General features: G+C 37.8%; 1 protein-coding gene across 15 annotated transcripts in view; it reads right to left on the reverse strand.

Moving 5' to 3' along the window:
• Positions 1-6,205: 6,205 nt before the first annotated feature.
• Positions 6,206-27,793, reverse strand: part of TPM1 (tropomyosin 1) — a 32,656-nt gene continuing 11,068 nt past the window's right edge. For 4 of the 15 annotated variants that reach the window (XM_072402088.1, XM_072402097.1, XM_072402086.1 and 1 more), the window contains 7 exons: positions 23,903-24,036; positions 23,167-23,284; positions 22,950-23,020; positions 21,396-21,471; positions 20,389-20,451; positions 20,220-20,289; positions 6,206-7,427 (listed from right to left, as the gene is read on the reverse strand). In XM_072402088.1, coding sequence (XP_072258189.1) covers positions 7,345-7,427; positions 20,220-20,289; positions 20,389-20,451; positions 21,396-21,471; positions 22,950-23,020; positions 23,167-23,284; positions 23,903-24,036 — 615 coding nt within the window. In that variant the 3' untranslated portion in view covers positions 6,206-7,344. Of the gene's footprint in view, positions 7,428-12,480; positions 12,665-15,836; positions 19,474-20,219; positions 20,290-20,388; positions 20,452-21,395; positions 21,472-21,990; positions 22,067-22,949; positions 23,021-23,166; positions 23,285-23,902; positions 24,037-27,793 lie in introns of those variants that run through there. The other 11 variants (XM_072402090.1, XM_072402087.1, XM_072402095.1 and 8 more) reach the window with 5 other exon arrangements.

Consider the following 27,793-nt stretch of genomic DNA (forward strand, 5'->3'; position numbering starts at 1 on the left):
ACAGGGCAGTGTTGAACTCAGAAATTCTTTTAGGCCGGGTGGGATGACATTTTAGGTGGGTGACCAGCAACCACCTAAAACAGCTGGGTGATCACTGATAAGTCCCGGTTGGTGCGCCCAGCTAAAAGGGGCTGGGCAGAACCTACAAACTCCATGCAGATGGTGTCCTGGCCGAGATTCTAACCTGGGACCTAGCGCTGCAAAGGACATGGTGCTAACCTCTGAGAATTGGCTGTCTAACCTTCCATAGCAGTACAGAAACCTGCCCTGTTTTTGGAGCATACCACAATACACTATAGGGTGGTGCATTATGGTTGGGGTGCAACCACTTTGCAGTTGTAGGCCATGGTAAACATGCAATATAAATTGTGACTGTACCTTCAAACCTGCTGGGATGAGTAACGAAAACATTTTAGCATTGAGTATGTAAGCAAAAATCATGTCCTTAATTTTAGGGATTTAGTTTCAAAAGAAGGACAGACCCTTTAAAGGGGGGGGGGGTGCAGATGAGAATTGCTGTACCTTTGTTTTACTTTAAATATTTCCACCATAAATGCTGCTCACTGTGCCAAACAGATACCTTCAGTCCATATCCAGTGATCTTCTCTGGAGCCACCGTGCATACTGTGCATACTGTGCATGCGCTCCTCAGCCCTATTCATTCCTACAAGAAATCTGTTCTCTGAGCTTCATCATCTACCAAATGCTTCTGATTGAAGTATTGACACGGTGGTCAGCATTTCAGGAATGTGGAGGAGTGGAGTGATTTATTATAACACAACTATGCAAAGGTACATTTGTCCTTAAAGCTTTGTGAGGTCCCTCACATGTTGATTTAATAGAGCAGACAATCACAATGCAGGCCACTGGAGAGCATAGTAAAGGAGATGTCCCCAAATCTGCAACCAATATGCTTCATTTCTGGCTAAGAGTAGAAAAACTTGAAAATCGCAAAGGTAAAGACAGGTGAAATCCTGTGTTTGTCTATCATTTTTTTCAAGTTCAATAGCTGACCATATATACAACTGAGACAACATTGGGCCACTTAGCATACATTATATACCCTGGACTAGTCTTTTTCAACCTTTCCACCCTCCAAGGATCCATTTAAATAACTTGAGGATCAGTGGGAGAATCCCTGTTACATTGGTGGTCATTGGGACAAATGCCCCCTTTTACAATGATTATCAGAATGCCACAACTAAAACCATCATTGGTGTCTTACAGCTGGTGACATTGGCAGGATCCCTAAAATGGGCAATTAATCTAGCACATCCCAAGGAAACCTTGGCAAACTTTCAAGGAGCTCTGGTTCAGAATATCTGCTCTAGATTTTAACTCTAAACTCACTCCCTAGACTTTTATCATATTTACATAACTAATGGGCAGGCTTCATACATATGGTAAGTTTTCAATGCTGGAAACAATCTTTCGTGATCGTTTCCAATGATGGAGAGTGACAGATGGATGAACAAGAGCTTCTCTTATCCCTTGACATGTAAACCATTTGTTACCAATCGGTTATTCATAGATCTGTCCTGACGTCAGGTGACTGCAGTACACCTGTCTCGGGCAATAATCATCTGATGTGTGTTTCTTTTTTTATGACAAATGTGTGCTTTTTTTGTTTTGCTATTCATGGTGGTTAATTTTAGGCTCATTCATTGCTTTAAAACACTGGCTACACATGAACTGCAGTGCAGTAAAGTGTCAATCATTTTTTCAGTAGTAGACTGCTCTCTAAAAAAGTTACCTACCTCTCTTACAGCCCACCAATGAAATCTGATGTCTGAATCCCAGAGGTGACATCGAGGATCAACACTACTGAAAGTTTTGATGGCACAGGCAATTGGAAATATAGGTATGCAAACTGTTGTCTGCTACTATAGTAGTGTGTTGGTGTGCTATTCAAAAAGAATGACTATTTATCATAGTTTTTAATGAACCCTAAATCAATCACAACGAAAACCAAAATAACAAATAATGAATCAACCTTTCACACAAGTAGGTGACCAAAACAGAAGAGTGTATAGGTAATGACAGTCAGAAAGAAATGAGTGCATGGCAAGATATTTAAAAGAGAAGCAATCAAGATCTGTGGTAGTCTGTGTTTTTATTAATAAGAGAAAAAGTATAGAGGCTAAACAAACAGTAAATTGTTACAGGAAGATAAAAGGAGAATAAAGAGGGGGGTAGAGGAATAGGTGAGCGTAAAGGGGGAGTTAGGTCTTGGCATACTCCTGTATCCACACAGTATTAATAGGAACTCCCACTTTCAATTTTGAAGTTTTAAAATCCATTATTTATTATGGAAGATGCAGTAGGAGTGGATACACTTCGAAGTTCATAGTTACAAACAAAATTACAATATTGGCAGGGAAGTGGCAGAAAGATCTCATCTTTCTCCAAGTGATGTATGTATAAAGCACACCCACCAGACTACACTTGGAACTAGAACTTCATAGTTAGACTTACAGTAAAAAGGAATGGTATCAGTATCAATAGGTATCTATAATATGGAGGAAACTGACATTTGGGGTCTAGGAATCTAACTCTTCTGGAAAAGTCGGTTTCTGAAGAGCCTTTGTGGACAAGTTTGCTTCAAGCACTTGAATACTAAGTGTTGCTTTAAAATTGCACTGGGACATCAGCTGTTTATTACAGTGCTGGTTAAACATGGCATTGAGACTAAACAGCTTAATCAAGTTTTAGCGCTGAAACCAGTAGTTTTCAAAGATGGGCAGAGCTAATGCAAACTACAAATATGTAAATTACTTTTAACAAGAGTAGTTCAGTTTTTTTGACATGCTTTTACTATATGAATGTTTTTTTGTGATAATCCCATTGCTTCATTCAAATTTTAGATACTGGACAATCCCTAATGCAGATTCCCCACCAATTTTACAGTTGCAACTGATTAAAAGTTCTTCTTTGTCTCCTGAATCCAGCCAGTGACACAACCTCCATTGTGATTCCAGACCAAGACGTGAGAGTTCTGAGCAAGCAATTCACTTCTCTGTCTGTTCCACCCTTTGGTATGTTGAGATCCCATTCTGCCTACAGTGCTCAGAGCCTGGCACCATGCAGCTTGATGGGGTTTGCCTGAGAACAACATAACTGGTGGATTTACCATTGGTACCCTTGCACACTGAGCATATGTGACAGACTTTAAAGAGTCTGTACATGCTGTGGGGAACCTTTGTTGTCTACATCATCCATCATGGCCATTCTGGCAGTGGGTCAGTGATGGTTTAAGGGGGCATATCTTTGTAGGACCACATGAAGTCCCTGGATGACAAATACATTGTTGTCATTGACTAGCCCTATACTACTCAGACCTGAACCCAATAGAGACCCTCTGGGATAAGATGTAAAATTTTATCTGAATTTGCCAAGTAGGTACCAAAAATTGTACTGGAGTTAATATTAATATTATTACACAGTATTTATATAGCGCCATCATATAACGCAGCACTGTAAAAAGTCCATAGTCGTGTCACTAACTGTTCCTCAAAGGAGCACACAGTTTAATGTCCCTACCATAGTCATATGCCATTAATGTAGTCTAGGGTCATTTTTTTTTTTTTTTTAGGGGGAAGCCAATTAACCTAACTGCATGTTCTTGGGATGTGGGAGGAAACCGGAGTACCCGGAGGAAACCCACGCAGACACGGGGAGAACCATGCAGATAGTGTCCTGGCTGGGATATGAACCTGGGACCTAGCTCTGCAAAAGCCAGAGTGCTAACCCCTGAGCCACCATGCTGCCCATTGCTGAATCGCCCATTGCTGAATCACCCAGCTTCACTGATACAAGTGTATCCTCTCCAGCCTTGGAGAGCTTTATTAAATCAGGACCATTGCTGGAAGTGCAAGCAGGCATGTGGAGACAATATACAATATACCTTATGAGTTGTTGTGATGAAATTTACACAATGATAAAGTTCAGTCATTCTGTTACTTTCAGTTCTTTACTTTGATTTTCAGGTTAAATTTGAATCAAACCCTCAGTTGATTTCCACTGACTGTTCTTAGATCTGTTTATTCTAAACAATTTAAAAAACTAAAAATTGAGAGCCCTTTTAAAAGTAAAAATAGCAAAAAATACTTCACATAAAATAATTTGGGGGCCCTAAAAGCACTGCACACCATTCAGGCATGAGGTAGATTTGTCTGTTGAATAGAAAAATGCCAACAGTTTACTGGCTAGAGAACTTTCTTATATCCAACAGTCAAAAGAGATAAACTTCACCATATTTATTGACACCTTTGGGACAAATTAGTTTATTTATTTTGCTTGTAGTATTCCTTTTACATTTCTTGGCATCATTCGTTTATTAGAAGTAGAGACATGCATATAGCAGTTCTGGATTTGTACATATGGTAGTGTTATTAAAGGTGCTTGTTCAGTAAGTATTGTGGTTTTCGATCTTTTAAGTGGTGTGATATACATTTTGTACTTCTATAGAGGTGTGGATGACACAGCTAGTGTTACAGGCTCACAATTATGGTTTCTAGATTTTTTTTTTTTTTTAACTTCATCTCTACTAAAATGTACAATTTCTTGTGTCATATTCCACTTGTGAGTGTAGTCAAGGATAGAACAGGAAAGAGCTGGAAACTTGAAGTGTTCATTGCAGTGTTTTAGTTGGACAGTTTTTCTTTTCTGTCTTGTTTCAGCTAGTAAAAGGAAATATAAAATCTGACAGCTGTTATCAGAACAGGAAATGAAGGGAAACTTCTAGTGGAGATATCAGTTTAGGCCACAACTGACACAGGATGGATTCTTGTCACTTTCTGTTGTGTATCTGGGGCAGTAAATGAGAGTAAACACAGCTAATTCTAATCCTGTCCCACTATCTAAAACAAAGATAAAAATTGGCTGGAGATCCATATTAGCAATATTTTTACAAGGCTTCTGACTTTTTCAGGTCTGACACAGAACTACCGACTCCAGATATAGGCAAGCAACTAGCATGTTTTCATGTTTCTATTATGACAGGTTTCCTTTCATTGCTCAAACTTACCCATCCAGGAATGTGTGGTTTTGCTTATTTTAGCAGAAACATATAGTTTAAAGAACAAATAAAACAGCAGTTGTTAGGCAGTTTTGCATATTTTTCATTTACCAGTTTCTAGGACATGCTTAATCTTGCAAAAGAATTTAGACAAAATCTTTTTTTTTTCTAGGGACTTGGTACATACATCATTTATCTATATTTTTATTCCTTACTTTCTGCTCATTTAAAAGAGCACTCAAAACATTTTTTTTTTCAAACTTGTCTACTCATTTTCTTGTATCACCTAAACCCTCACTACTTCATATCGTACCTCCTATTATGTGATACTTCCACCTCCTCGACTAAGTTCTTCAGGGCAGGGTCCTCTCCTCCTCCTCCTGTATCACTGTCCGGCAATAATGTACAATGCTGCGTAATATGTTGGCGCTATAAAAATCCTGTTTAAAAATAATAATTTTCATTGTATCTTTGCAAGAGGAATTTCTCCTCTTTGCTTTTTCATTTTTTTTCAAATTACTGGAAAAAAACAGCCATTTACTAATTTTCCAGAATGCAAAAAAATGCTTTCAGCACCTTTGATTTTGCCACCGGGAATTTATTGCGGTTTAGCCCCTGATAAGTTAAAAGTATCTGCGCTATTCAAAGTGTGCCAAAGTTCCCAATAATCCCCTGACCTAAATCAACCCTCCCCTACCTGAATGTAATGACAGAGAAAGGCGCAGCACTGCATTGAACAGTGGTCCAAGGTAACACATGAAGCTTGTTAATAGAAGTACAGGGACAACCTCCCTGATCTGCTGCTTCTTTATTGTGCATTCACAGACTACTGCAGGTCTCTGAAGCTGTTCTGCAATCTTTATGAACCTGAGAAGGGTTAGAATCTCAGGTTGTTGTAGGGTCAGAAACAGGTAGTAAATTAGATTAATGCAGAAACACATCTTTTCACTAGCTCAGAACAAGCATGCATATAGGGGTTTGACACTTCCATGTCAGCGATTCATATATTGAAGCCAGTGAATTTGCATGGCGGGCAAGGAAACCACTTTTTATTCCCAGATAAGCAAAACACTGAGACTGACACTGGTTATGATAGTTTCCATTAGGCACAACACACTGAACACAGAATTACCAATTTACAAATATACAAGAATTAACAAGAATTATTAATTTATGAAGAGACCAAAATATAGAAAATTTCAAGTGTGCTTTTTATTTCATATTACAAGGTTTTACATTTTTGGTTCAAATCTAAAACTAGTGTAAAAATAAAATAAAAAAAAAAACAAAAATAGTGAAGCATTGCAAAAAATGTATGTCCGCATTGATACATTTTAATCTCAATTTTAAATTATTCTGGAATATTTGTTTCACATGAATTGATTTAAAAAGAAAAGCAAAAAGGGGGATGAATGCAGTTAGACCATAAAAACAGAACAGAATGTGTAAGACTTTTGTTGTGTTCTTTTATTTTGCCCTAATGATCTTTAAACGTTTAGGTATTAACAGTTCTATTAGTATCTGATATCTGTAGTTCAATAGCTTAAATTATAAAGGATTTAAATATTCTAATTTCTATAAACAACCATTGTACAGTACAATACACAAATGTAAATTTCAGCATCTTTCCATGTAGCAAATTTTGGGTACTGAATATGGACAGTAAATACAATGGTGATGTTTCCCTTAGCACTTAACTCATACAATCAAGAATAAAAAGCTATTAATAACGTCTACCCCTGGGACTTGTCCAAATACCATATATAAACCCACTTTACATCTGTATTTCAACTGATTGTCCAATGTGTAAACCCTACTTAACCCTGAGTTAGCTTTTTTTTTGTCCTGTTCCAAAAATAACCTTCTGGACAAAGGTTCAAAAAAAAAAAAAAAAAAAAAGTAATGAAAATTTACCAACTAGAGTTTAAGTGAGGATATTACAAATAAAACACAAACAGGATTAACCGTCTTTATTTTTGTTGTAATAAAATTATGTAAGAAGCTACCCAGACAAACCGTTAAAAAAAAAAAAAGACAAGTCTGAACATTATGGCCACTGACAGGCCGTTCACAATTGGCACAATGGCTAACTGCATTCCAAATATCCCTTCCCAGTTTAGATCTGTGGACTTAAACAGACTCCTTTTAGTCTTTTCAACAAGTTTATGGAGGGAAAAAGAGGAATAATAAAAAGGGGAAAATCTGCAAGTATCTGCCCCCATCCCAGCCCTGTGGTTTCCTCAAAAACTGCATTAAAAAAAAGGGACTTCTTGACAAGCAGTGTCTTCAGAAAACCAGATGTCAAAGGTAAACACCAGCAGATCTTTTTACATGTTGTTCAATTCCAAAAGTGTTTGGTCCAACATCTGATGCATATTTAAGTTTTCTTCCTTTGCACGTGCCACTTTCTCTGTAATTGAAAACAAAAAAATGTTGAGTTATGGTATTGTCCAAGATTAGACCCATGAGAATATCCTTACAAGCCAACAATTTATTAAAGGTCTTCAAGACTGGAGAAGACAGACTATCTTGAGTGAACCTGGGTGATTCAGCAAACATTTAGTGGATCTGGTCCAGGGTTAAAAAACATTTTTTAACCTCCCTGATTATAATAGTATGTCAAAACAGTGGATTGTTATTTTAAATTTCCTGCCAGGTCCTGCTCCCCAGCGCACCGCCGCTGCACGCTCACTAATTGATCAAGCCAGGGACATGAGGCCAGGGGATGCAGATGCCGGGCATCACCAGGGGGCCAAGTAAGACTTTTTAAACTCCACCCCCATGTGGCTCGGGGTTACCGCTTTTGGTACTTAAAATTAACCCCGAGCCACACTCAGGAATACCACCAGGGAGGGTAATTTTAGGAAATCCATTCCAGGTTTGCTGGATCTCCCAAGATAGTCTATGTTCTACAGTCTTTGAGAGCTGTAATAAGTCAGACCCATGGTTAACCAACTTCCATACTATATTAGACATTTAAGAAGTAAAAGGTTATATGTAAAATTCCACAATATGCAAGTAACACACAAGCACATATTAGACAAGTTAGGAAACATCCAATATCAAGGGCCTGAAATTTTTTCTTCCTTTGTCCATGATTCTATATATATATATAGAAAACAATATCAAAGTTTGCCAAGGTCCTTGCAATTTCTGTAACCAAACACAGTTGTTTCCATTTACTACAAAGTTTGCCAATAGCTGTGTCTCGGAAGTGACAATTCTGGCCCAATGAAGTCACGATATCCAGCCCCTTCTCCAAGATTTTGATTTAGAAAAATCAACCCTCATAAATGAAAAAATTAAGTACTAATAAATGAACCCAGTTGCCCTTTGTGCTTTTAAAAAAAATCACTTTAAAAACACATTTCAATTACCAGCTTGGCTTATTTGCCGCTTGTGCCTTTAGCTGTTACAACAATGGAGCAGCAGCACCATGACAGATTATAGTATATAATGGAAACTAATGTTAGGGTGATTTTTTGTTTATATATACCAAAATAGATTGATAATCTCATTGTAGCCACTACCAAGCAGCAACATTGTAGTAACAAGATTACCTGCAAGGACCTTAAACAGAGCATGTCAGAATATAAATTCAGACTCATTTTAATTTTGAGAGACGTATGATCCTTCCTTTACTAGCTAGCCAAGTCACTGATCTAGAACCATTATGCGTATGTTCGATGTCTGGGCACTTACACTTATTGTTCTAGATCAGCACTGCTTCATCCACAATTATTAAATCAATCTGTAAACTAGCAAATAAATTTAACTGTATCCATATAAATCTAATGATAATATGTATTCATGCCATGTTGTTCTATATAAATTAGTGTTGTAAACTTTCATTCATGCAGGAAAATTTGATTTGGCCTTAATAAAACACAAATATAAACACAGACATTAGTAAACTTTATGCATGGATAAAACTCATCAGTATTTTAACAACTCAGAATATGCCATTTTAAAAATGTACTGACATCATCAACATATTCTGCACTGTAAATTATTATTTACCAACAAACATCAAATGTAAAACATGCCATGTTATTTTCACACCGTTATCAGACAACTACTATTAACAAAATGGTAAAAAAAGTTTTGGTTAGGATTTACAACACACAAGCAACCATACAATACCTCCTGTCAATTGCAAACCACAGGCAATTTCATGCTTGGAGAAGACTTACCATGAACAGCCAACACAACATTCACAGGTTGTGGTTTTAGATATGAATCTCTACTCATTGTACCATGTTTACCTTTGCTTAACAATTACAGAGAAAGCAAATAATTGAATAATATAAGAGAAAAAGGTCTTCCTACATTTTGTACAGAGTTGGGAATAAAAGAAAAAAAAAAAAAGTATAGAGGGTTGTTTATTTTTGCTGTCTATGTTTCTTTTGGGAGATATTTTCACATCTCCTTTCTGCAGGAACAACAAGAAGTGAAAGATTATCGGTTAGAATACAGCAGTTACAATAGCAAGTGTCCTCATAGGAAGTGCTTCTAACACTACCTTTTTGTTCCAATATTTGGAATAAAAAGCACCTCAAGAAAAATGGCAAGAGCCTGACAGACCCTTATCCTTCGTTACATAATCTTCATTGGGTTTCTCAACTGCCCAATACAATATTTTAAATTGATTTCTAACGGGGGCATCGAATGCATAACTTTACATTTCTTTATTTTTAGCTATTCCTTAGCAGATTTTCTAGTGTGCTGTGGACTACAATTGTGTTGAAAGATCCATTTTCAGTTCAGTCTTTGGGCAGATGGTGTCACATTCTGATAGCGGTTCCTTGACACATACAACTTGCCCAGCCACAAACCAGAACCTTTTTTACCACTATGTTTCACAGTATGATTTTCCTCCTGAATTGCAGTATCTGGTTTGCACCAAACATGTCTATTGTAACTGTTACCAGGAAAATTTATGTTAGATTCATCAGTCCCTGGCAAACTACTAATTACATTGAAGTACGAGGACATCTACCATACACTTTAAATTTGTACAATCTCTTTCTTATTTTAGGTGCTTCCATTTTTTACATCAGCTGTTGCAGGAGAATCCCATAGCAGAGTTTTTAGCAGTGGTCAGCTACTGGGCTGAATTTCCTGGGCTAACCAGTCCAGTACAAATAGCAGGCATTTGAAAATGACACTACTCGTAGATTTTTCTTACAGGAAAAGGGTCAATTTCTAATAATGTGGCAGACTCGCATAACCTTCTTTGTGAGGACTTTTGATCTAGTTACAATATGTTAAAACGCAGACACCAGACTCCCTAATGAGGTTCTGTTTATTGGAGTTTAATGTGAATGTTATCCTAATTTCTTGGACGCAATGGTAGCAGTAGTGGTGTACATTTTCCATAACATAAATACACCCTGTCCTAGATTCATGTATTTCACTCGAATATGTAGTTACTGTCTGAATAAAGATGGTTGGCCAGTTCAAATAGTCATCAATTTCCATGAGGTGTACCTACCTTTCCACATAATGCATATAGATGTTGGAACTCATTCATTTAGAATAAGGCTACGTACACATGTCCGATATTTCTCGTCCGATAATAGCCTCAGGGCTGATATCGGATGAGAATCTGGCGCATGTACAGTAGTATGAACGACAAAGGATCATAATGAAAGTGAAGGGGAGAGGGCACAATGGGGTACGCTTTGTTCTCCCCCTTCTCGTGTAAGGAATTGTGTGGTCTTTTGTCAGCGGAAAGCATCTTTTCACAATTTTTTCCAGCAACAACTATTGCATGTATATACACAGCCTAAGGTATACCTACAATACACGGTGTTAAACACACAACAATTAATTTGGCCTGCTTAATAATAAAGTGAAATACAGCTACAGAGTGAACTATGATCTTTTTGCTTAACAATCCCTTAAAAGGGATTAGAAATAGATGGGCAGTGCTGAGAGTACAGATAACAAGCTTAAGATGTAGCATCTGCTTCCTGAACAGTAGCAATGACTCATGGCCAGATCATCTATTAACTACTAAAAAGTGTTGCCCTAAGAAAACAGAAATATGAACTCAACCAAAAACTATGCTACAACCAGGCATCATTCTACACACATGGACACTCTATCCATACCTAAAGCAACATTGTTGCCTTACTAAAAGAGCCCATATAACCTAGTTAAGCAAACTGGTTTAATGAGGGATCGGTCAGAACACATTATCAGAACTACCATTGTGGACCTGTTCTTAAAAGAACATGCACTGGGTTGTCACCTTATCTCCGTCTAAACTATTTGGTGTATTATCTTATTAATTGTTAAATTCCAAATAAACAGAGGAAGGCATTAGGCCATTTACACACAATAAAAAGTTTGTAATCTTAAGGAGACAGCAACTTTAACCACCAACCTTAAAACTTCCAAGCAAAGCCATTTTGGTTGACCGTTTTACGTAAAATGACTGTACAGACAGACTGCTCTATGCTCGGCTATGTAGCCTGTTCTGTTTTTATGGAAAGAGGAGGAAGAGGAAGCATGAGTTACCCCAAAGCACTGTTATACAATAGCATAACAATAGCCAATGTTAGCAGATAGCTGTTCATAATCCAATACAGCGGGTCAATAACAACCTCAACTACACCAAGGGTCACCTGTGTACCCTAGACCACCACAAACTATGGTATGAGGTCACAAAACTCTACAATCTGTATGGACCCAAAGCCCAGAGACCTCACCACTCATTGACTAAACTAAGTCAACTTACTTTTTTTTTTGTTTTTCCTTCAGCAAGCCCCTTTAAGCACACATACAAAACATAAAAGTGTTCCATAAACAATTTTAATACTATTATATGTAACAGTACAACTACTTATGTAATGAACATGACATAACCATTTGCCACCTTGGTAAAGTCTTGCCAGTTTACTGTAGAATTTCTCTAAAGATGTCAGTTTGAAAACTTTAAAACAATGTCTTGGTATTTGTAAAGTGTATGTATAGCAAAAACTTTTTTTTTTTTTTTTTAAAGTATTGGGTAACCCAGTCCTGTTATTCATAGCGGTCTGTCTGTATGCCATATGGAAAATTTCCCTTCACTTTCCTAGGGACGCAGCATAAAGTTATAAGGAAACCTTCACAGTTAGCGGAATTTGACTTTAGACAGCCGTAACAGGGACAGGCATGGGGATACCCTCTGCAAAATTGTAGGATTTTGGCTTTCCGAATATTTTGTCTTGGCAAAGCCAGAACACGGACAAAAACGTAAAAACTTACCACTGAATCTAATCCTTCACTGTTCTACCTAAAATACAATGATTTACGTATACATACACTTCAATAAATAAGTTTATGGTACTGTATTACCATATTGATAGGTATGAGGTGTATTACACAGAGAGAGATGTCCTACAAATGTCAAAAAGTAGAGATTTGCCGTTTTATTAAAGGTTCAATTAAGGCATTCAATAAATAAAGCAGGAAAATAGAGAGAAAATACACAGTGGGTCTTTTATTTTACAGAGTGTCTGTACAGCAGAAAAGTGTCTCGAGGAGTGATACAGGACAGTTTTAGAAGTTCCCAGAAGAGACTAGAATAATAGGACAGCATAGAAAGGCATATCCAGCCCAGGAAGGAGAAAGATGACCATATGAAGCAAAGCATTTTATCTGCGAGAAGAAAAAACAAACAAAAAAAGAAACCATTAAAAATCCACAATCACACTTTATATAAAAATTTTGGACAGGGGAAAGATAAGAGGGGGGCAGTGTGAGGCTTTTAGTAACAAAATTAACCCATTCTCTTCCATTTTTTTCCTAACTTATAAATACCACCATACAAAAGAAACCTTTACCTATAATAAATATCACACTGGAAAGATAAACCTAAAATGAGGTCTTCATTTGTAGTCAATATCATCATGCAGTATTTACTTGTACTGAACCTCAATATACATACACGTGACCCAACAGTAGAAGAGCTGAGATTTGTATCTTTATAGCTATGGTTATGTACCCACATCAGATGATTCCAATCTGATTATCGTTTCAGGGCTAGTATCGGACGAGAACATGATGTGTGTACAGCGTCCGTCCGAATTCATTCATGGATCCGTCTTGGCGGATCCACAAACGTCGAGTGATGTACGACCCTAATGGAAGTGAAGGGGAGAGCACAGCAGGGTGCTCGTTCTCCCCTCTCCATAGAGCAGAACGACGCTGTATGTACAGTGTTAGTTCACGTATCATCCAGTCTTTTATCAGTGGAAAGGATAAAAGATCCTTTTCCAATGACAAAAGTCTTGTAGTTTAGGCATGATGTAGCAGAGTGGAGTAATATGTAATGCATTGTTAAAATCAATCTTCTACCACTCTTATAGGAAGGGTCACTTCACTGTGCTATTAGAAGTGTTCTTTTCCACGATTATTTTTTTTTTGCATTTGCTAAAACTGGAAAAAATAACCCTTGAAATGGGGTCCACCACCATCCACGGCTAAAGGCTTGTTTTAGTCTAGGGTACAAAGTAAAAAAAAAAAAAAAATATGTGAGCTTGGGCAGACCCTTAGTATCCTTACTCAGAGACTTGCAATGGATAGATGAAGTGCTAAAGAGCATCAGCTTTTCGGTACCAGGCAAACAAAAGAAGGCTAGGGATAAGGTAAGGGCTTGATACTTGCACGCCAGCTAAAAAGAGCATTTACTTGTAACTAATTTTTTTGTTTCACTTGAAATGCTAAATTCATGAAGTATCAATGATTATAGTGACTGATATGAACAATAGCTGTGAAGTATCAATCATTTTAGTGACTGATATGAACGATAGCTGTGGCTTAGGGAAATCAGCCTACAATCCTGTATATTACCATCGAAATGTCTGAGGTCCTCACAAAGTTTTATAGTAAATGCTTCAAAGCCTGCAATCTGACTCTCCTCTCTTCCTGTCTGTGTGAGGATGTTACTGGCCCCCTAGTAAGTTTTTTAAGAGTTTAACTGTGTTTTAAGATAATTGTTTCCTTTCTCCAGAGGAAACCGTATCATTTAAAGACTTGAAAAAAGAAAGAGAAGGAAAACTCCTATCAAGAACACACACAATAATTGAAAGAATATAAACCTTATCTACTCCATCCAGAAAATGGTGTCTGGGATTCTACTTAAGAACTCAACTCTTCTACAAGAGGGCAATGTCTGTGCAGAATTTAACGCTGAAATCTGCATACCAGATGTAGTTCTAGGGTATGGATCATGACTAAGAACATTACCTTGAAGTGAAGACTAAACATATCTCAGTAGTAATAAGAACAATAGTAATCAGCTAAAATATCCTAATCTGGAAAAATGCCTAAACATGAATACATTTAACAGGACTAAAAGCTTGATGTCAAGTCTATGGCACTGCTATTGCAAATTCATGTTCTCCTAACCAGCTGTAGGGGAAAACTGGTAATTACCTGAAACTCTCCTGGCACAGGTTTAAAGAGTACCTGTCCCAAACTAGCAAAATAGCACACTATTATCCTCAGACACCTCTAATAGCTGCACCAACTCTGTCTCCACAATTTAAACTAACCTATCACATACCTCACTCACAGTAAATCTGAACAGGTTCTGCCTTACCATCCCAGCAGTAGAAGCTCAAGAATGAAAGATTCTGTACTCTTCCATTAAAAGAGCTGTGACAAAGAGCTGAATAAACATCTTTGAAGGATTCTGTCAAAACTGCTTTTAGGTCATCTTTAAAACCTTCCTAAAAATCCTGACAAGTATCCCCAACACCTGCCAGCTCTGCCATGGATGCATGGCCTGTAGTGTACTCCCTACCTCTGTAAATCCTCACAAGTATACCTAACAACGGCCAGCTCCCATGTGGATTTATGGCCTATAGTGTACTCCTTACAAGTATCCCCAACACCTGCCAGCTCTGCCATGGTTGCATGGACTATAGTGTACTCACCTTTCTAAATCCTCACAAGTATACCTAACAACAGCCATCTCTCCTGTGGATTTATGGCTAATAGTGTAAATAACATTCTCACAAGCATCCCTAATATCTGACAGCTCTGCTATAGATTTATGGCCTATAGTTTATGGCCTATAGTGTATTCCCTACTTCTCAAAATTCTCATAGTTATCCCTAATATCTGTCAGCTCTGCTGTAGATTTATGGCCTATAGTGTACTTCCTACCTTTCAACATCCTCACAAGTATCCCTAATATTTGTCAGCTGTCCTGTGGATTTATGGCCTATAGTGTACTCCCTACCTCCCTAAATCCTCACAAGTATCCCTAATACCGTGTCAGCTCTTCTGTGGATTTATGGCCTATAGTGTACTCCCTAAATCCTCACAAGTATCCCTAATACCGTGTCAGCTCTTCTGTGGATTTATGGCCTATAGTGTACTCCCTAAATCCTCACAAGTATCCCTAATACCGTGTCAGCTCTCCTGTTAATTTATGGCCTATAGTGTACTCCCTAAATCCTCACACGTATCCCTAATAATGGTTAGCTCTGCCCTGGATTCCTGGCCTATAGTGTACTCCCTTCCTTCCCAAATCTTCACAAGTATCCCTAATACTTGCCAGCTCTGCCATGGATTCCTGGCCTATAGTGTACTCCCTACTGCCCTGAATCCTCAAAAATATCTCAAATACCTGCCAGTTCGGGCTATTGCGTACCACATGGTGTCGATGTTAGGTTTATAATACAGTCACTCATGTGGGCGGACATATGGGAGCCTTGCTGGGACCTCAACCCGATCCACATACGTACGTATGTATGCAGGACATGAGACAAAGGCATAGCCATTTAACAATAACCCAATCTCTCAATGACATAAGCTCATATTTTGGTATCGGGTATTCAGCTTGTAGGTCATTAGAATGATTCAACCCTCACAATTATTTAAACTGTGAACATACATATGTGGGCTATTTCCAGTGTGATAAGCTTGAATCCTTGTATGGTGGTATTAGGCAAATTTATCTTGTGGTACTATTCTTGATATTTGTAAAGTTTGGCAGCAAAGAGGTATTTATGAAAACAGAAACATCTCTCATTTTTTCCCCTATCGACTGCATATATTTTACAGTTAGAACATTAAAAGCAAAAAAAGATCCAGTGTGTTAATGTGCAATGTAAGGGGCTAGGGGTTTTTAGCCAATACATGTAATGTCCCTAAACATATAACTAAAGATTTACTTTCTATTCTAATGAATGGTGGACAAAAGGGGACATGTACAACAAATGGAACTAGCAGTGCATTAAAGTATTGTGTTTCATACTGAACATGTATTCTCTTTGAGATTGTGGTGATAAAAATACTAATTAAGTTGACATGCTGAAAGTTGTATCAATTGGTTTTCAAAAGTATAAAATTGATTAGAATCTGTTATCTTTAGAAGCTAATTTTTGAAAAGCAGAAGCTACTCCCTTGAAACTATAAATCTCCCTTATGTTCATCAGTGCAGGACCTCAAATCAAATTAAGAAGCCTTGATGCAAATCCGCAGCCTTCCAACCGATGCTCCAGCATACAGGCAGAGTGACTGTGATGGTGTTTGCAGATATACATGGTAGGAAACCGGTATTTGTTTAGATATGCTAAAGGGATATGTACAGTTTGTGTTGTATGTTTAAACAGCATCATCTCCTTCCATTATGTCCATCAATGGATCATTAGCATTAACAATAGACAGCATTGCACACACAGGCTATCCAAAAGATACAATGTGCCAATTGCCAGAAACAGGGGACATTGCTTTGCATGGCTCCACTTGACACTAGGAGTTAAAATGAGCAGTAATGCAGCATTTTACAGGGTACAATAATATATGATGGGATTCCATGATGGACAGATGGCAGAATATGATGCAGAGGATGCGTCTTAAAGGGGATATTTTGGAGTATTGGACTACAGTAACTAAGCAAAAAGTAGACTACACTAACTGTGATGCCAAGATTAAAGAATAGTTATTTGCTATGAAAGGTCTTTTTTTTACCAAAAGTTGTTAATAAACCACAATAAACTGGTCCTATACTGAGAGATCATGAAAGCAGCCTTTTGCTGAACTCATTGTAAAGATTACTCATTGCCTGGATGTAAAGCTGATATTCTGGTTTCAGTCACATGCCTGCAGCAAACATGCAGCTAACTATGTGACAAACTATGTGCCAATTGCTGAACACCTGAGCTGCACGCTCCTTCTGAGTCAGAAGTTTATAAAAGCAGAAAATCAGAACTACAGCCAGGCAAGCTGGATTTTTTTTAGGATTAGGTCAGCAATGAGAGTTTTATCATTCTCTCTGTGTAGATCCACTTTAGGAAATAATGACATGAAATTATTTCCTCCTAGATTGTAAGCTCTTCGGGGCAGGGTCCTCTCCTGTGTCACTGTCTGTATTCGTCTGTCATTTGCAACCCCTTTTTAATGTTCAGTGCTGCGTAATATGTCGGCGCTATATAAATCCTGTGTGTTATTAATAAAAATAATAATAATAATAGTAATAATGAATTGGCAACCCAACTACTGCGGATTCTTAGTTGTTGCAGAATGTCATATCGATTATAATATTTTAGGTAATGTGAATTCTTCATGTGTATGGCCAGCTTTGGTGCCACATGTGCCATCTATGTGGAACTGGTTGCAGGATTGGAATAAGAAAATAAATAAAAACTACTTTAATTACTACACCCCAAATAATTATAAAACTGAAATATCTAAACAAAATATATTGAATGGTCAAGTTACAAAGAAAGTGATGACTGTCCCATGTTGAAAGCAATACAGGACAAAGTAATGTGAAATCCCTAAACCAACCCAACATGTAAAGCAAATATGTGAACAACCCCCAACCATTTTAAGTCTGTATCAGGTAAAAGCAAGAAGTATATGAGTTCTGAAGTAGGTAGACAAAATTTCTTAATGTTAAGTCATTAGTTTGCCTGGAAGAAGCAATTTCTCACATGCAATGGCTCCACACAATGTCACAGATCTTGAAATAAAACTTATTCTAAACCTAAAATAAATTACTATTGGAATTTAAACATCACACACATACATTTGTCATTTGTTGCTTTCCTAACAGTAAAACACCAACTAAAAACATTTGTTTCATTTTAGCTATTGCAGAGCAGGGTTAGGGCGTCTGCCAGGGGCAGAAATGATGGGAAATTCCTTCAATGGGAACACATAGAAAAAAAAAAACACAGAGTGTGAGGTCCTTTCACTAGTTTGTATTGGCTTGGGCAGAGTCACATCATCCAAACATCAAAATAAGCTTTAAAGCATTACGATACAAACAGAACAGTGAAGCAATGTGTAATTCTTTGCCACATGGATGCTTAACTTGCCAGGGCACTGTATTTAAATGATTTAGTAAAGTACTATTGTAAAACATTTTTGAAAGAGATGCACTCTGGGTGTATCACAAAATAAGATCATATCAGTTCCAGTAGTTAGCTAGCACTTGTCAGGACAGAGAATTTTAAATTTTGTCCAATGTTTGAGGGGGTGTAGCTCGCCTTTCTAAAAGTTACACCACTACCAAAAATGTAAAAATCTCTGGATACCTACGATTTGCACATTGATATATATTTGTATATCTCATGTGATTTTAAAACTTGTGATTTAAACTTTTTACCTACAATCTAATAACTAGAATAAAAGTATTTTAGGAGCAAGCCCAGCTAGCAGCTAAAGGACAGTTGTGCATCATACTAAAGCATCAGTAACAACACATTGGAAGTTAACACTTGATTGCAACACACCAGGTAATAGTTGTACCTTTGTTGTCCATTCCAATAAAATACATAGGTATACAGATTTGCAGAATACTGGAATGACTTTCTTTGGAATGTGTGTCTCCTTCCTTTTCTAGCTGGTCTACATGGCTTTACATACAGACAACAAACATCACATTACAAAGATTGCTACTGCTTTAGAACTAAACAAGACCACACTGAGAGGAGCCATTGATGTCTGAAATATTGCATTTGCTTTTGAAACTGTATGGTTCTGAATTAGTGCACAGTGAGAGGGAAGACATTTATGTGAAAGAAAAGCAAAAAGAAAAAAAAAAAGCAAATAATGAGAAAAAGCAGAGCTTACATCTGTTTAACACTGGCTTTAGCAAACATTGAGATAAAATTTAGATTTAGAGGACATTTTCATAACTTTCTCATGTGGTGAATGGTTTAATTCAGAATTAGTGAATCTGCAGGATTATTCAAATCAGAATTAGAGAGGTGTTGCCAGTTGTGTAAACAGAAGTAAAACGTCAGTGGGAAATAGTAAGCCGGAAAGTGAGCAAATAAAAGTTGATGGTGTAAGGGAAGGACGTGAGTTTTATTAAGCGAGCAGAGAAGGTACGAACATAAGCAAACAAATAGAAAGAAAAATTTACATTGAAGTCATGTCATTGAGAGCGTGATCCAGTTCTTCACTGATGGCTTTGTACTTCAGTTTCTGGGCATACAGTTCATCTGCTCAGAGGGAAGGTGGGAGAGAGATTGAATGGGAAAACAAAGGTGGATAGACACAAAATGGAAAAGATGGGGATGAAGGAAGAAACAGAAAAAAAAAAATAATAAAGATAGAAGGATGGGGTAGGGAGGATAAGGGCACAGAAAAAAAAAACAAATAAGGATATGGTGAGGAAAGGAAACCAGATAAGGCAGAGCAAAGGGTGGAAAGAAGTCCAGCGTTCGCAACACCATCCAGGCACAGGGTGAAGAAGTAGACAGCGCGTGGAGAAGCAGTGAAGACCCGGCATGAGATAACAGATTGTATATAAATAAAAAAAAAAAAAAAGGAAAAAGAAAGACAGATTAGCAGAAAAGAATAGGCAACCTATTGGCTACTATGGAAATTACTGTATGCCAACAAAAAAAGATTTTGCATGTATGGAAATCACAGTATTGATATTCTAACATTACCACTGCAAGATATTTAGACATCTTGATCCACATCTTGGGTAGGACCTCCACAACACAAACATATCAAAAATCCCTTTCCAAGATAATAGGTACTGCACTCTAACAGGATACAAGCTAACATTTCTCAGATTCTCAATCACAAAATCACTTATACCATTGTAGCTGGCCATCGCCACACAACGGTTCAATTTATGAAACAGCTCCCATGAATAGGTATCGGTGTCAAAACTGAAGCTGTTAAGTATTCCACCACCCTAAAAACCATCTGAAAACAGAGGAAGGAAAAACCATACCTTCTAAATCATCAATGGTCTTTTCCAACTTGGCTACTGTCCTCTCTGCAAATTCAGCACGTGTCTCAGCCTAAAGGAGTGCAAAGAAAAGCAAGGTTTTAAGTCTCCTCAAATACCTGGTAATTTAAATTTCATAACACTGTAAGATAAAAGCTTCGAATAAACTGACCTCCTTCAGTTTGTCTGTAAGAACCTTGATTTCCTCTTCATATTTGTCCTCCTTCTGGGAGTACTGCAATCACAAACAAAGACAAATCTTAGCATGTCCATTAATGGTTTATCCAAAATTCCCCTAGCTGTACAGAGAAAGCACACCATTGAATTACAGTTACTATCCGTGCATAAATAGCCTCATTTGCTAACACAATATGCACATTAAAAAGAAGGGATTGTGCCATTTTACTTAATACAGGTATTCTAACTGCCAATTAGTGTGTCCAATTTAACCAGGCAAATGTCTCTGCATGGAAAATGGGATTCATCACTAACAAACATTACAAGGATAAATAAGGTTAGGATACAGTATCTCAGTCCTAAGGGTATTGCAGCAGAGATTTGTATCAATACAACAGACACCACAGGGATTTCTACATGGTAAAAAAAGACAAAACAAGCTGAGGACAGAGTGAAGGCAAAGCTTCACATTATGCTGTGAGATACTAAAATCTTCTACAAAAATCAACATTAGGTGTAGATTACTGGAGACACGGAGACATTCAATGCTTGTACATACAGTATTAGAATTCAGTAAATATGTGTACTCCAATAAATGAACTTTGTAAAGTGAAATGATGGGATAACACACATCTAATTTTGTTCTGTGAAAGGACTCCATGCTTGTCCAGCAGCTACATGTTTTGTTTAATAATTTGCATCCCTGGTGTCTCTAAACAGTATGTTTTTACTGGCAAGAGATGCATCAAGAGCTAGGAAGGAGGAGACAATATTTCTCCAATAATAAACATTGTTATATCCACTTTCTGTGATAAGGCATCAAGTGAGTTGGCAGCAGTTAGGGGATTCTGCACTGGAAGGAAACTACAGAACTTCTCATAACTATCTTTGGTTCTCAAAACACTCACTGACATGGCTCAGGGTCCTTTTAGCAACATGCAGTTCTAGGTATCCGAGAAGCAGACCTTTTGGCCCTGCATCATTCAGATTTTTCTATCATACCTTCTCTGCCTGGGCCTCCAGAGATTTCAGGTTGTTGGTGACAGTTTTCAATTCTTCCTCAAGCTCGGCACATTTGCTATTTGGGGGTGGGGTGTAAGATAGAGGTAGCAGGAATAAACGGAAAAAATGGGAGATTGAAAGAGGAGAGAAAAGAATGAAATACCAAACCAAAAAAGAAAAACATTTACTGAGCCAAGATAAAAAGCTGCTTGATAGTTAAAAAGATATACAGAGGTGTCTGTAGGTGAAACATTCCAAAAAGCAACTTCTGCATTTCTGTATGTAAATACATTGTTGAAAACATTCAAAAAATTTAGGCAAGAAATCTGATTTTCACCACGGGCAATAGCTTATTCCAATTTTCCTGCTGATGCTTAATAAAATTTTTGCAAAAACATCCTAGATATCTTTTATAAACGCAGCTTTTCCTCTCAACAGCAGATATAATATACAGTAGAAAAAAAAAATACATGGGTCATAAGAAGACACTGTAGCAAGAAAAAAGCACAGAAGAATTCTGCTGGAGTCGGAGTTAGGAGAAGAACTGAAGCCCAGTAGCTGAGGATAAAGACAGGGCCCAGAATGGCAGCAGTACCTTATCCTCTGAAGCTATTAGTGTTTTCAGCGTTTGGTCCATTATTCTCAGCTGTTCATCCAGCTGCCGACAGCGACTATTAATGAGTGCATGAAATAAGGAAGGAGCGAACAAGCCATTCACAATATGTGGAGCATGCAAAGAAAAACACATTGTTACACGTGGTTGTGCAAAACTGCAAACCTGTTAAGTATTTGTATTGCAAAACTTGGGTTATCAGTCTTCACTTGCTAATTGCCAACAATAGACACAGTTATTGTTAATCCCATGTGCCTATGCACCGTTAAGAAAAAAAACTAGTATTTTCAGGGATGTTTGGTGGAAAAAAAAAAATTAAAACCAAAAATCAAAATTAAATCCTAGGTTTATTTTGCCATCTACCCAGTTATGTGAATACAGCTTTTTAGTCTGATTGACATCACATACTGATTAGACTATAAAATATATTATGATAAACCCATCAGTCAGATTAGCTGGTCACCCTAGTACTGCTTGTATTGGTTCTCCCAGTTTGAGTAGATTGCTAAATAAGTGAATCGTTTATTTCACAATATATGGACATGTTAGGCCGGCCAACCAAGTGGCACATTTATGATGCACATGTACCTGCAGAGCCCTCATTTATCAAAAACCCAATTATCAGACAGAAGAGTCCAAATTACTTTTTGGAATTTCAAGCAATTCTAGGGTGCAACATTTAAATACAGATTATTAATCTAGTAAAATACATTTAATTTCATTAGAATATTACTATTGTAAAATATCTTTGTCAAGTCAATGTTAGTCAAAACTACAAGGAATTTGTTTTTCATACTGAAGATATAAGCTTAGAATTCGTTCAGTGTTACATGCATAAATGGGAGTGCAAACATCTCCACAGTGCTATGGTGTAAGAGGGTTAATGTGTGCAGAGCAAATAGATGTCTGGTCACATGCACTGTAAGTAAGTGGGCACCTACCTTTCTGACAGCTCAGCACGTTCCTCTGCACGTTCCAGGTCACCCTCAATGATGACCAGCTTACGGGCGACCTATTACACAGAGGAGAGCTTTAGCAAGCAATACAAAAATGCATGTATATGCATTGATCAGTGGACAGCACTAAAGGACAGGGCCGTAGAACTGGTCCTCCATTGGTACACATCAGTCCAGAGACACAAGATTAATGAAAATTCACCTCTTCATATTTGCGGTCAGCCTCCTCAGCAATGTGCTTGGCTTCCTTCAGCTGGATTTCCTGCAACTCCATCTTCTCTTCATCCTTCAGGGCTCTGTTTTCAATGACCTTCATGCCTCTGAAATGTTAGAAATATATTATGAACTTTAGCACCATATGAGAAACCATTGCCACCCTCATCTTTACTTTTACAAAATGGCACCCCTGACAGTAAATCAAGACAGCCCTCAAAAACTAGCTCCAAGCATATATCCAATTTCATATAGTTTATATAGATATATAGTGTCTGCGAAACGTGCCAACGTTCATTGAGACAGAGTATGAAGCTTGTATGTCATGTTTTTTTGCTATGAGCAATTTGGTCTGAATTAATCACATATATGTTTTTAACTATTCATGTACTGTTGATTATGAATAAACTTTATTTTCCTTTTTTATGTGAAATGTAAACCAAGCTGTATATTGATCCAGAGTATGTGCCTAAAAAGTCCCAATGAATCTTGTTGCCTTTTTTTGAATATATGCATTTATGTATGTGTGGCATTTTTGCTTCAAGATTAGATAGCTGGAAGACATGATATGGCATATATCCAAAAGAACAAAATTGTGTATACCCAATAATGGCTTAATGTATCGAGCTCATGAATTCAAAGTAGCATATCACGCTATGTTTATGATATACCTAGAGTGTTAAGATACGTAAACATGATAGAAGAGAATCCCACAAAAAGCTCACCTTTCGCTCTCATCTGCAGCCTTCTCAGCCTCCTCCAATTTCTGAAGAGCTGTGGCCAGACGCTCCTGAGCACGATCCAACTCCTCCTCAACCAGCTGGATACGCCTGTTCAATGAGGCTACATCAGCTTCAGCCTAGGGTAGCGGGAGTAAAACGGAACCATCAGGAAAAAGTAACAACATGACACACTCCGGCTGCAATCAGACTGTTGCTGTGTGTTCATACATGGGTGCTAATGTGTTTTATAATGAAGCAGCTCATTCACTTTAAACTGGTAACCAACGCACCACAACACAGGTTTGATTGCACTTATCCAATGCGCAAGACAGGTTGGTGCTGCATTGACACAAGTGTGTGAAGGTGCTATAAATGGCACTGCAATGCACTTTTTTTTATGTAGGATAATGCACAGTTAGAGGTGTGTAACTTCAACACAATAGTCTGAATGGGCCCTTAAAGCAAGAGATCTGTAAATGGATTGGAATGCTGTGTATGTAGTGGCGATGGGAATGACATTACATGCCGACACTTGTAAAGCTATGGAGCCACAAGTTGCGCAAGTCTGATGTAAAATCATGTAAGAAAGACTACACTACAATACAGTGCTATATATCACGGCTGACATCCTGTACATTAAGAACTGTACACAACTAATGTGTTTTACAACACGTAAACTCCTAAAACTAGAAATTCACCAAAATTTTACAATCTATGTTGCAATTTACCAATACTTTGAAAAATTAACGATTCAGAAATCACCTGTATTTAAATCTAAAAACAAAAAAGTATTTACTTAGATGTAGTGCCAGCAACAGTTTACTTTTATGTGGTTACCCACCCTTTTATTTTTACCTGCTGGTATCATTTCTTGCCCCAGAGTGACAACAGTCGCTGCTCCTGTATATTACAATCTACAATCACCTAATCCTCTCATTGGGCCTGATTTATTAAAACTCTCCAAGACAGGAGAGGATATATTTTCATCAGTGAACCTAGGTGATCCAGCAAACCTGCAATGGATTTGGTCCAGGATTCAAAACTTTTGCTAGCAAAAGAGTTTGAAGAAATCCATTCCAGGTTTGCTGGATCACCCAGCTTCACTGATGAAAGTGAATTCTTTTCAGCCTTGGAGAGATTTAGTAAATCAAGCCAATCATCCGCAGTGGAAGGAAAGGATTTACAGCCAACCAAAGTTAGCGGGGAAAAATGAACCTTGTTTGACATATTAGTGATCAGACAGTCGAATAGACACGGACATTCTAGTAAGAGATATTTTCTGTAGGAGCAGAATATGTACTTTTTTTTTTCTTAAACTAAAGACTGGTAAACTGCAATGTTACATTTTTGTTCCTGGGTTTAGCTATAGAAATGCCCTCTGCATTTATGAATGTGCCATAACAAGATGACATTTTATGCCAGCATGTACAAGGACTTTCCAGCCAAGTAACATAATGCTAAGCTGTCTTTTACAGAAGCAAAAAGTAGGCAATTTTCTGTGTTTTTCTGGTTGAACACCCTAGAAATGCACAGCAACTTTTTCCCTATGTGATTTTTCGAGTAGCAATACTCTGCATGTCTGCATAATATGTAAAAAAAAAAAAAAAAAAAAAGTTTAAAAAGCTAAAGCTATATTATAACATCAGGAAGTTAGCTGTTATCAGGTGACAACAGGGTGGAGTGCACTAGTGTTATCATCTCAGTTAATATCTATATACTAAAGACGATTTGCAGGTTTGCATAGGACATGGAAGGGAGTATACACTAACATATGTGTATAGGATGTGGTTATACACCTCTTAAACTGAATGCAAACTCTTACAGCAACTTCCTCTTTCAGAACAAGCCATTTACACTTCTGGAGCTAAAAACTGTTAAAATGGTTGGTCTTATTGAACGATGTAAAAGGAATGCAAAAAACATTCAAACATTCTTTGCACTTATAATAAAGCCTGCTTATCAGCCCACCAAGCTTAATGATGCGTTTGCTGAGCTGCCCTATTAAACTATCCCTGGGAAACTTACCCTCCTTTCTATACTGATCATGGCATCAGTAGCCAATAGACCCTGTGTACAAATAGAGAATTACACCATTGTAACTATGTATCCTTAGTAGCATTTCTCTGTGCCCCAACAAATCTTCCAGTTTGGCAAATATCCTTCTCTTATTCTGAGAAATATTTGTCTGTCTGCAGGCAGCCTTAATATCAGCTGCTCAAAGCCATAGCTAATAAAATCTAATGCATATCCAGAACTATCAGCCTCAAGCCACATTTGTAGCATTAGGCGGATGAATAATAAAGTCAGCATGTCATGAAATTAACAATGTATTCCACCTGCAAACACTTGTGGCCCATCCCAGGTAATCCTGCTTTGCCAGGTTAACAGTGACTGCAGGGTGACAAATATGCTTTAAAAAATGGAAATGAAATACTACAGCCGTGCAGAGTTACAAAACATAAATGGAAACAAAGATTAGGACTAATGGTTTAAGGTGCAATAAATAAGTCATCATTTCCCAGAAAAAGAGAATTTCACAATGCCGATTTTGTTGCTGGCAGCAACAGAATCACTAAGTGCCCCTTCACACAAGTGTCTGTGTGTTAATGTGTGCTATTGGAGGCCCATTCATTTTGGGCAGGCTGAAAGTGCACCTAAAATGACCATCTTTGGCAAACCTGGTGCAGGTGTGGTGGCTGCATGTGTGACACCAAACCGGCATAATCTTTAATACCACACAATCCAGTTGTGTGCCTTTCCTGGCCCATTTACAGATCTGCCAACATTAATCTACCCACCCCAGGCTGGTACAATCAAAGGTTTAACAAGTTCCATGGGAAACTGCAAAACTCTCCTTTACGTAACAAGACAGCAGTTTCTTCTACACATGGAGAATATATAAATACAACTACACAAGAAACTGCCAATAAAGAGTTAAGCAGATGTCTCTTTACATATCGGTGGCATAGAGGCTGAACATTTGCATGCTGTTTGAAGGACTGATTATATGGTCCTTATGTACAGGCTACATTAACCATTTCACTGCTAGAATATTGTGGTCATACACCACAAGATCGGTAGCTGGACCACCAGGTAGATGATCAATACAGTCTGTGATCCCCCTCCCTACAGGAACATTTCAACTGGTGGGCTCCAACTTTGCAAAGAAGCAAGGAGAGAAAATGGGACCAAGCAATTTTTCACCAATATTTCAAGTGACTTTAACTAGACAGAGTGCCTAAGAAAGTTGCTGTAGAAGAATGAATAGCTGAATGAAGTACTTCCTGTTGTGTCAGTGTTATGTGTGGTCTGTAGAGGAAGGGCAATCTATATAGTTTGTGACATGATGACGCCAGGCTTGTGGCCATATAAGGCAAGGAAAGTTCTGCTCCCACATGTAACATACAACTCCTATGTACTGCGCCACACTCACAGCGCACCCTGCACAACAAGAATTACATCTTCTTTCTGATTCAAAATAGGGAACCTGGATATGTTAGCAAGGAGATCCAGTAGCTGAACATTTAACATTTTCAAGACTTCGGAGTTTTACCTCCACTTTCCCAATCTACAACAAACCTAAAATAAATCTTTGGCATGATATATGACCCTCTTTGGGCAGTGGGTAAGGGAATCAGGAGCGCAGTAATAAATGCATCTCTGCTTTATGCAGCAGATAGGGAATCAGGAGCGCAGTATTATCTCTTGAAGACATGGGTCAGGTTGCCAGGTAGTGAGCTGGTTACCTAAGGCTACAGAATTACAGAGAGTTATTCTAGAAGTAACAATTTACTTTCAATTTCTGATTACTGTACAGGAAAGCTCTGGGCTTTCTTGGCTTTTATTAAACCACAAAGGTAGACTAGATACAAACGCACAAAACCATGGTACCAG

This window comes from Pyxicephalus adspersus, chromosome 2 (genome assembly GCF_032062135.1).
Source record: "Pyxicephalus adspersus chromosome 2, UCB_Pads_2.0, whole genome shotgun sequence".
NCBI classification, from domain to species: Eukaryota; Metazoa; Chordata; class Amphibia; order Anura; family Pyxicephalidae; genus Pyxicephalus; species Pyxicephalus adspersus.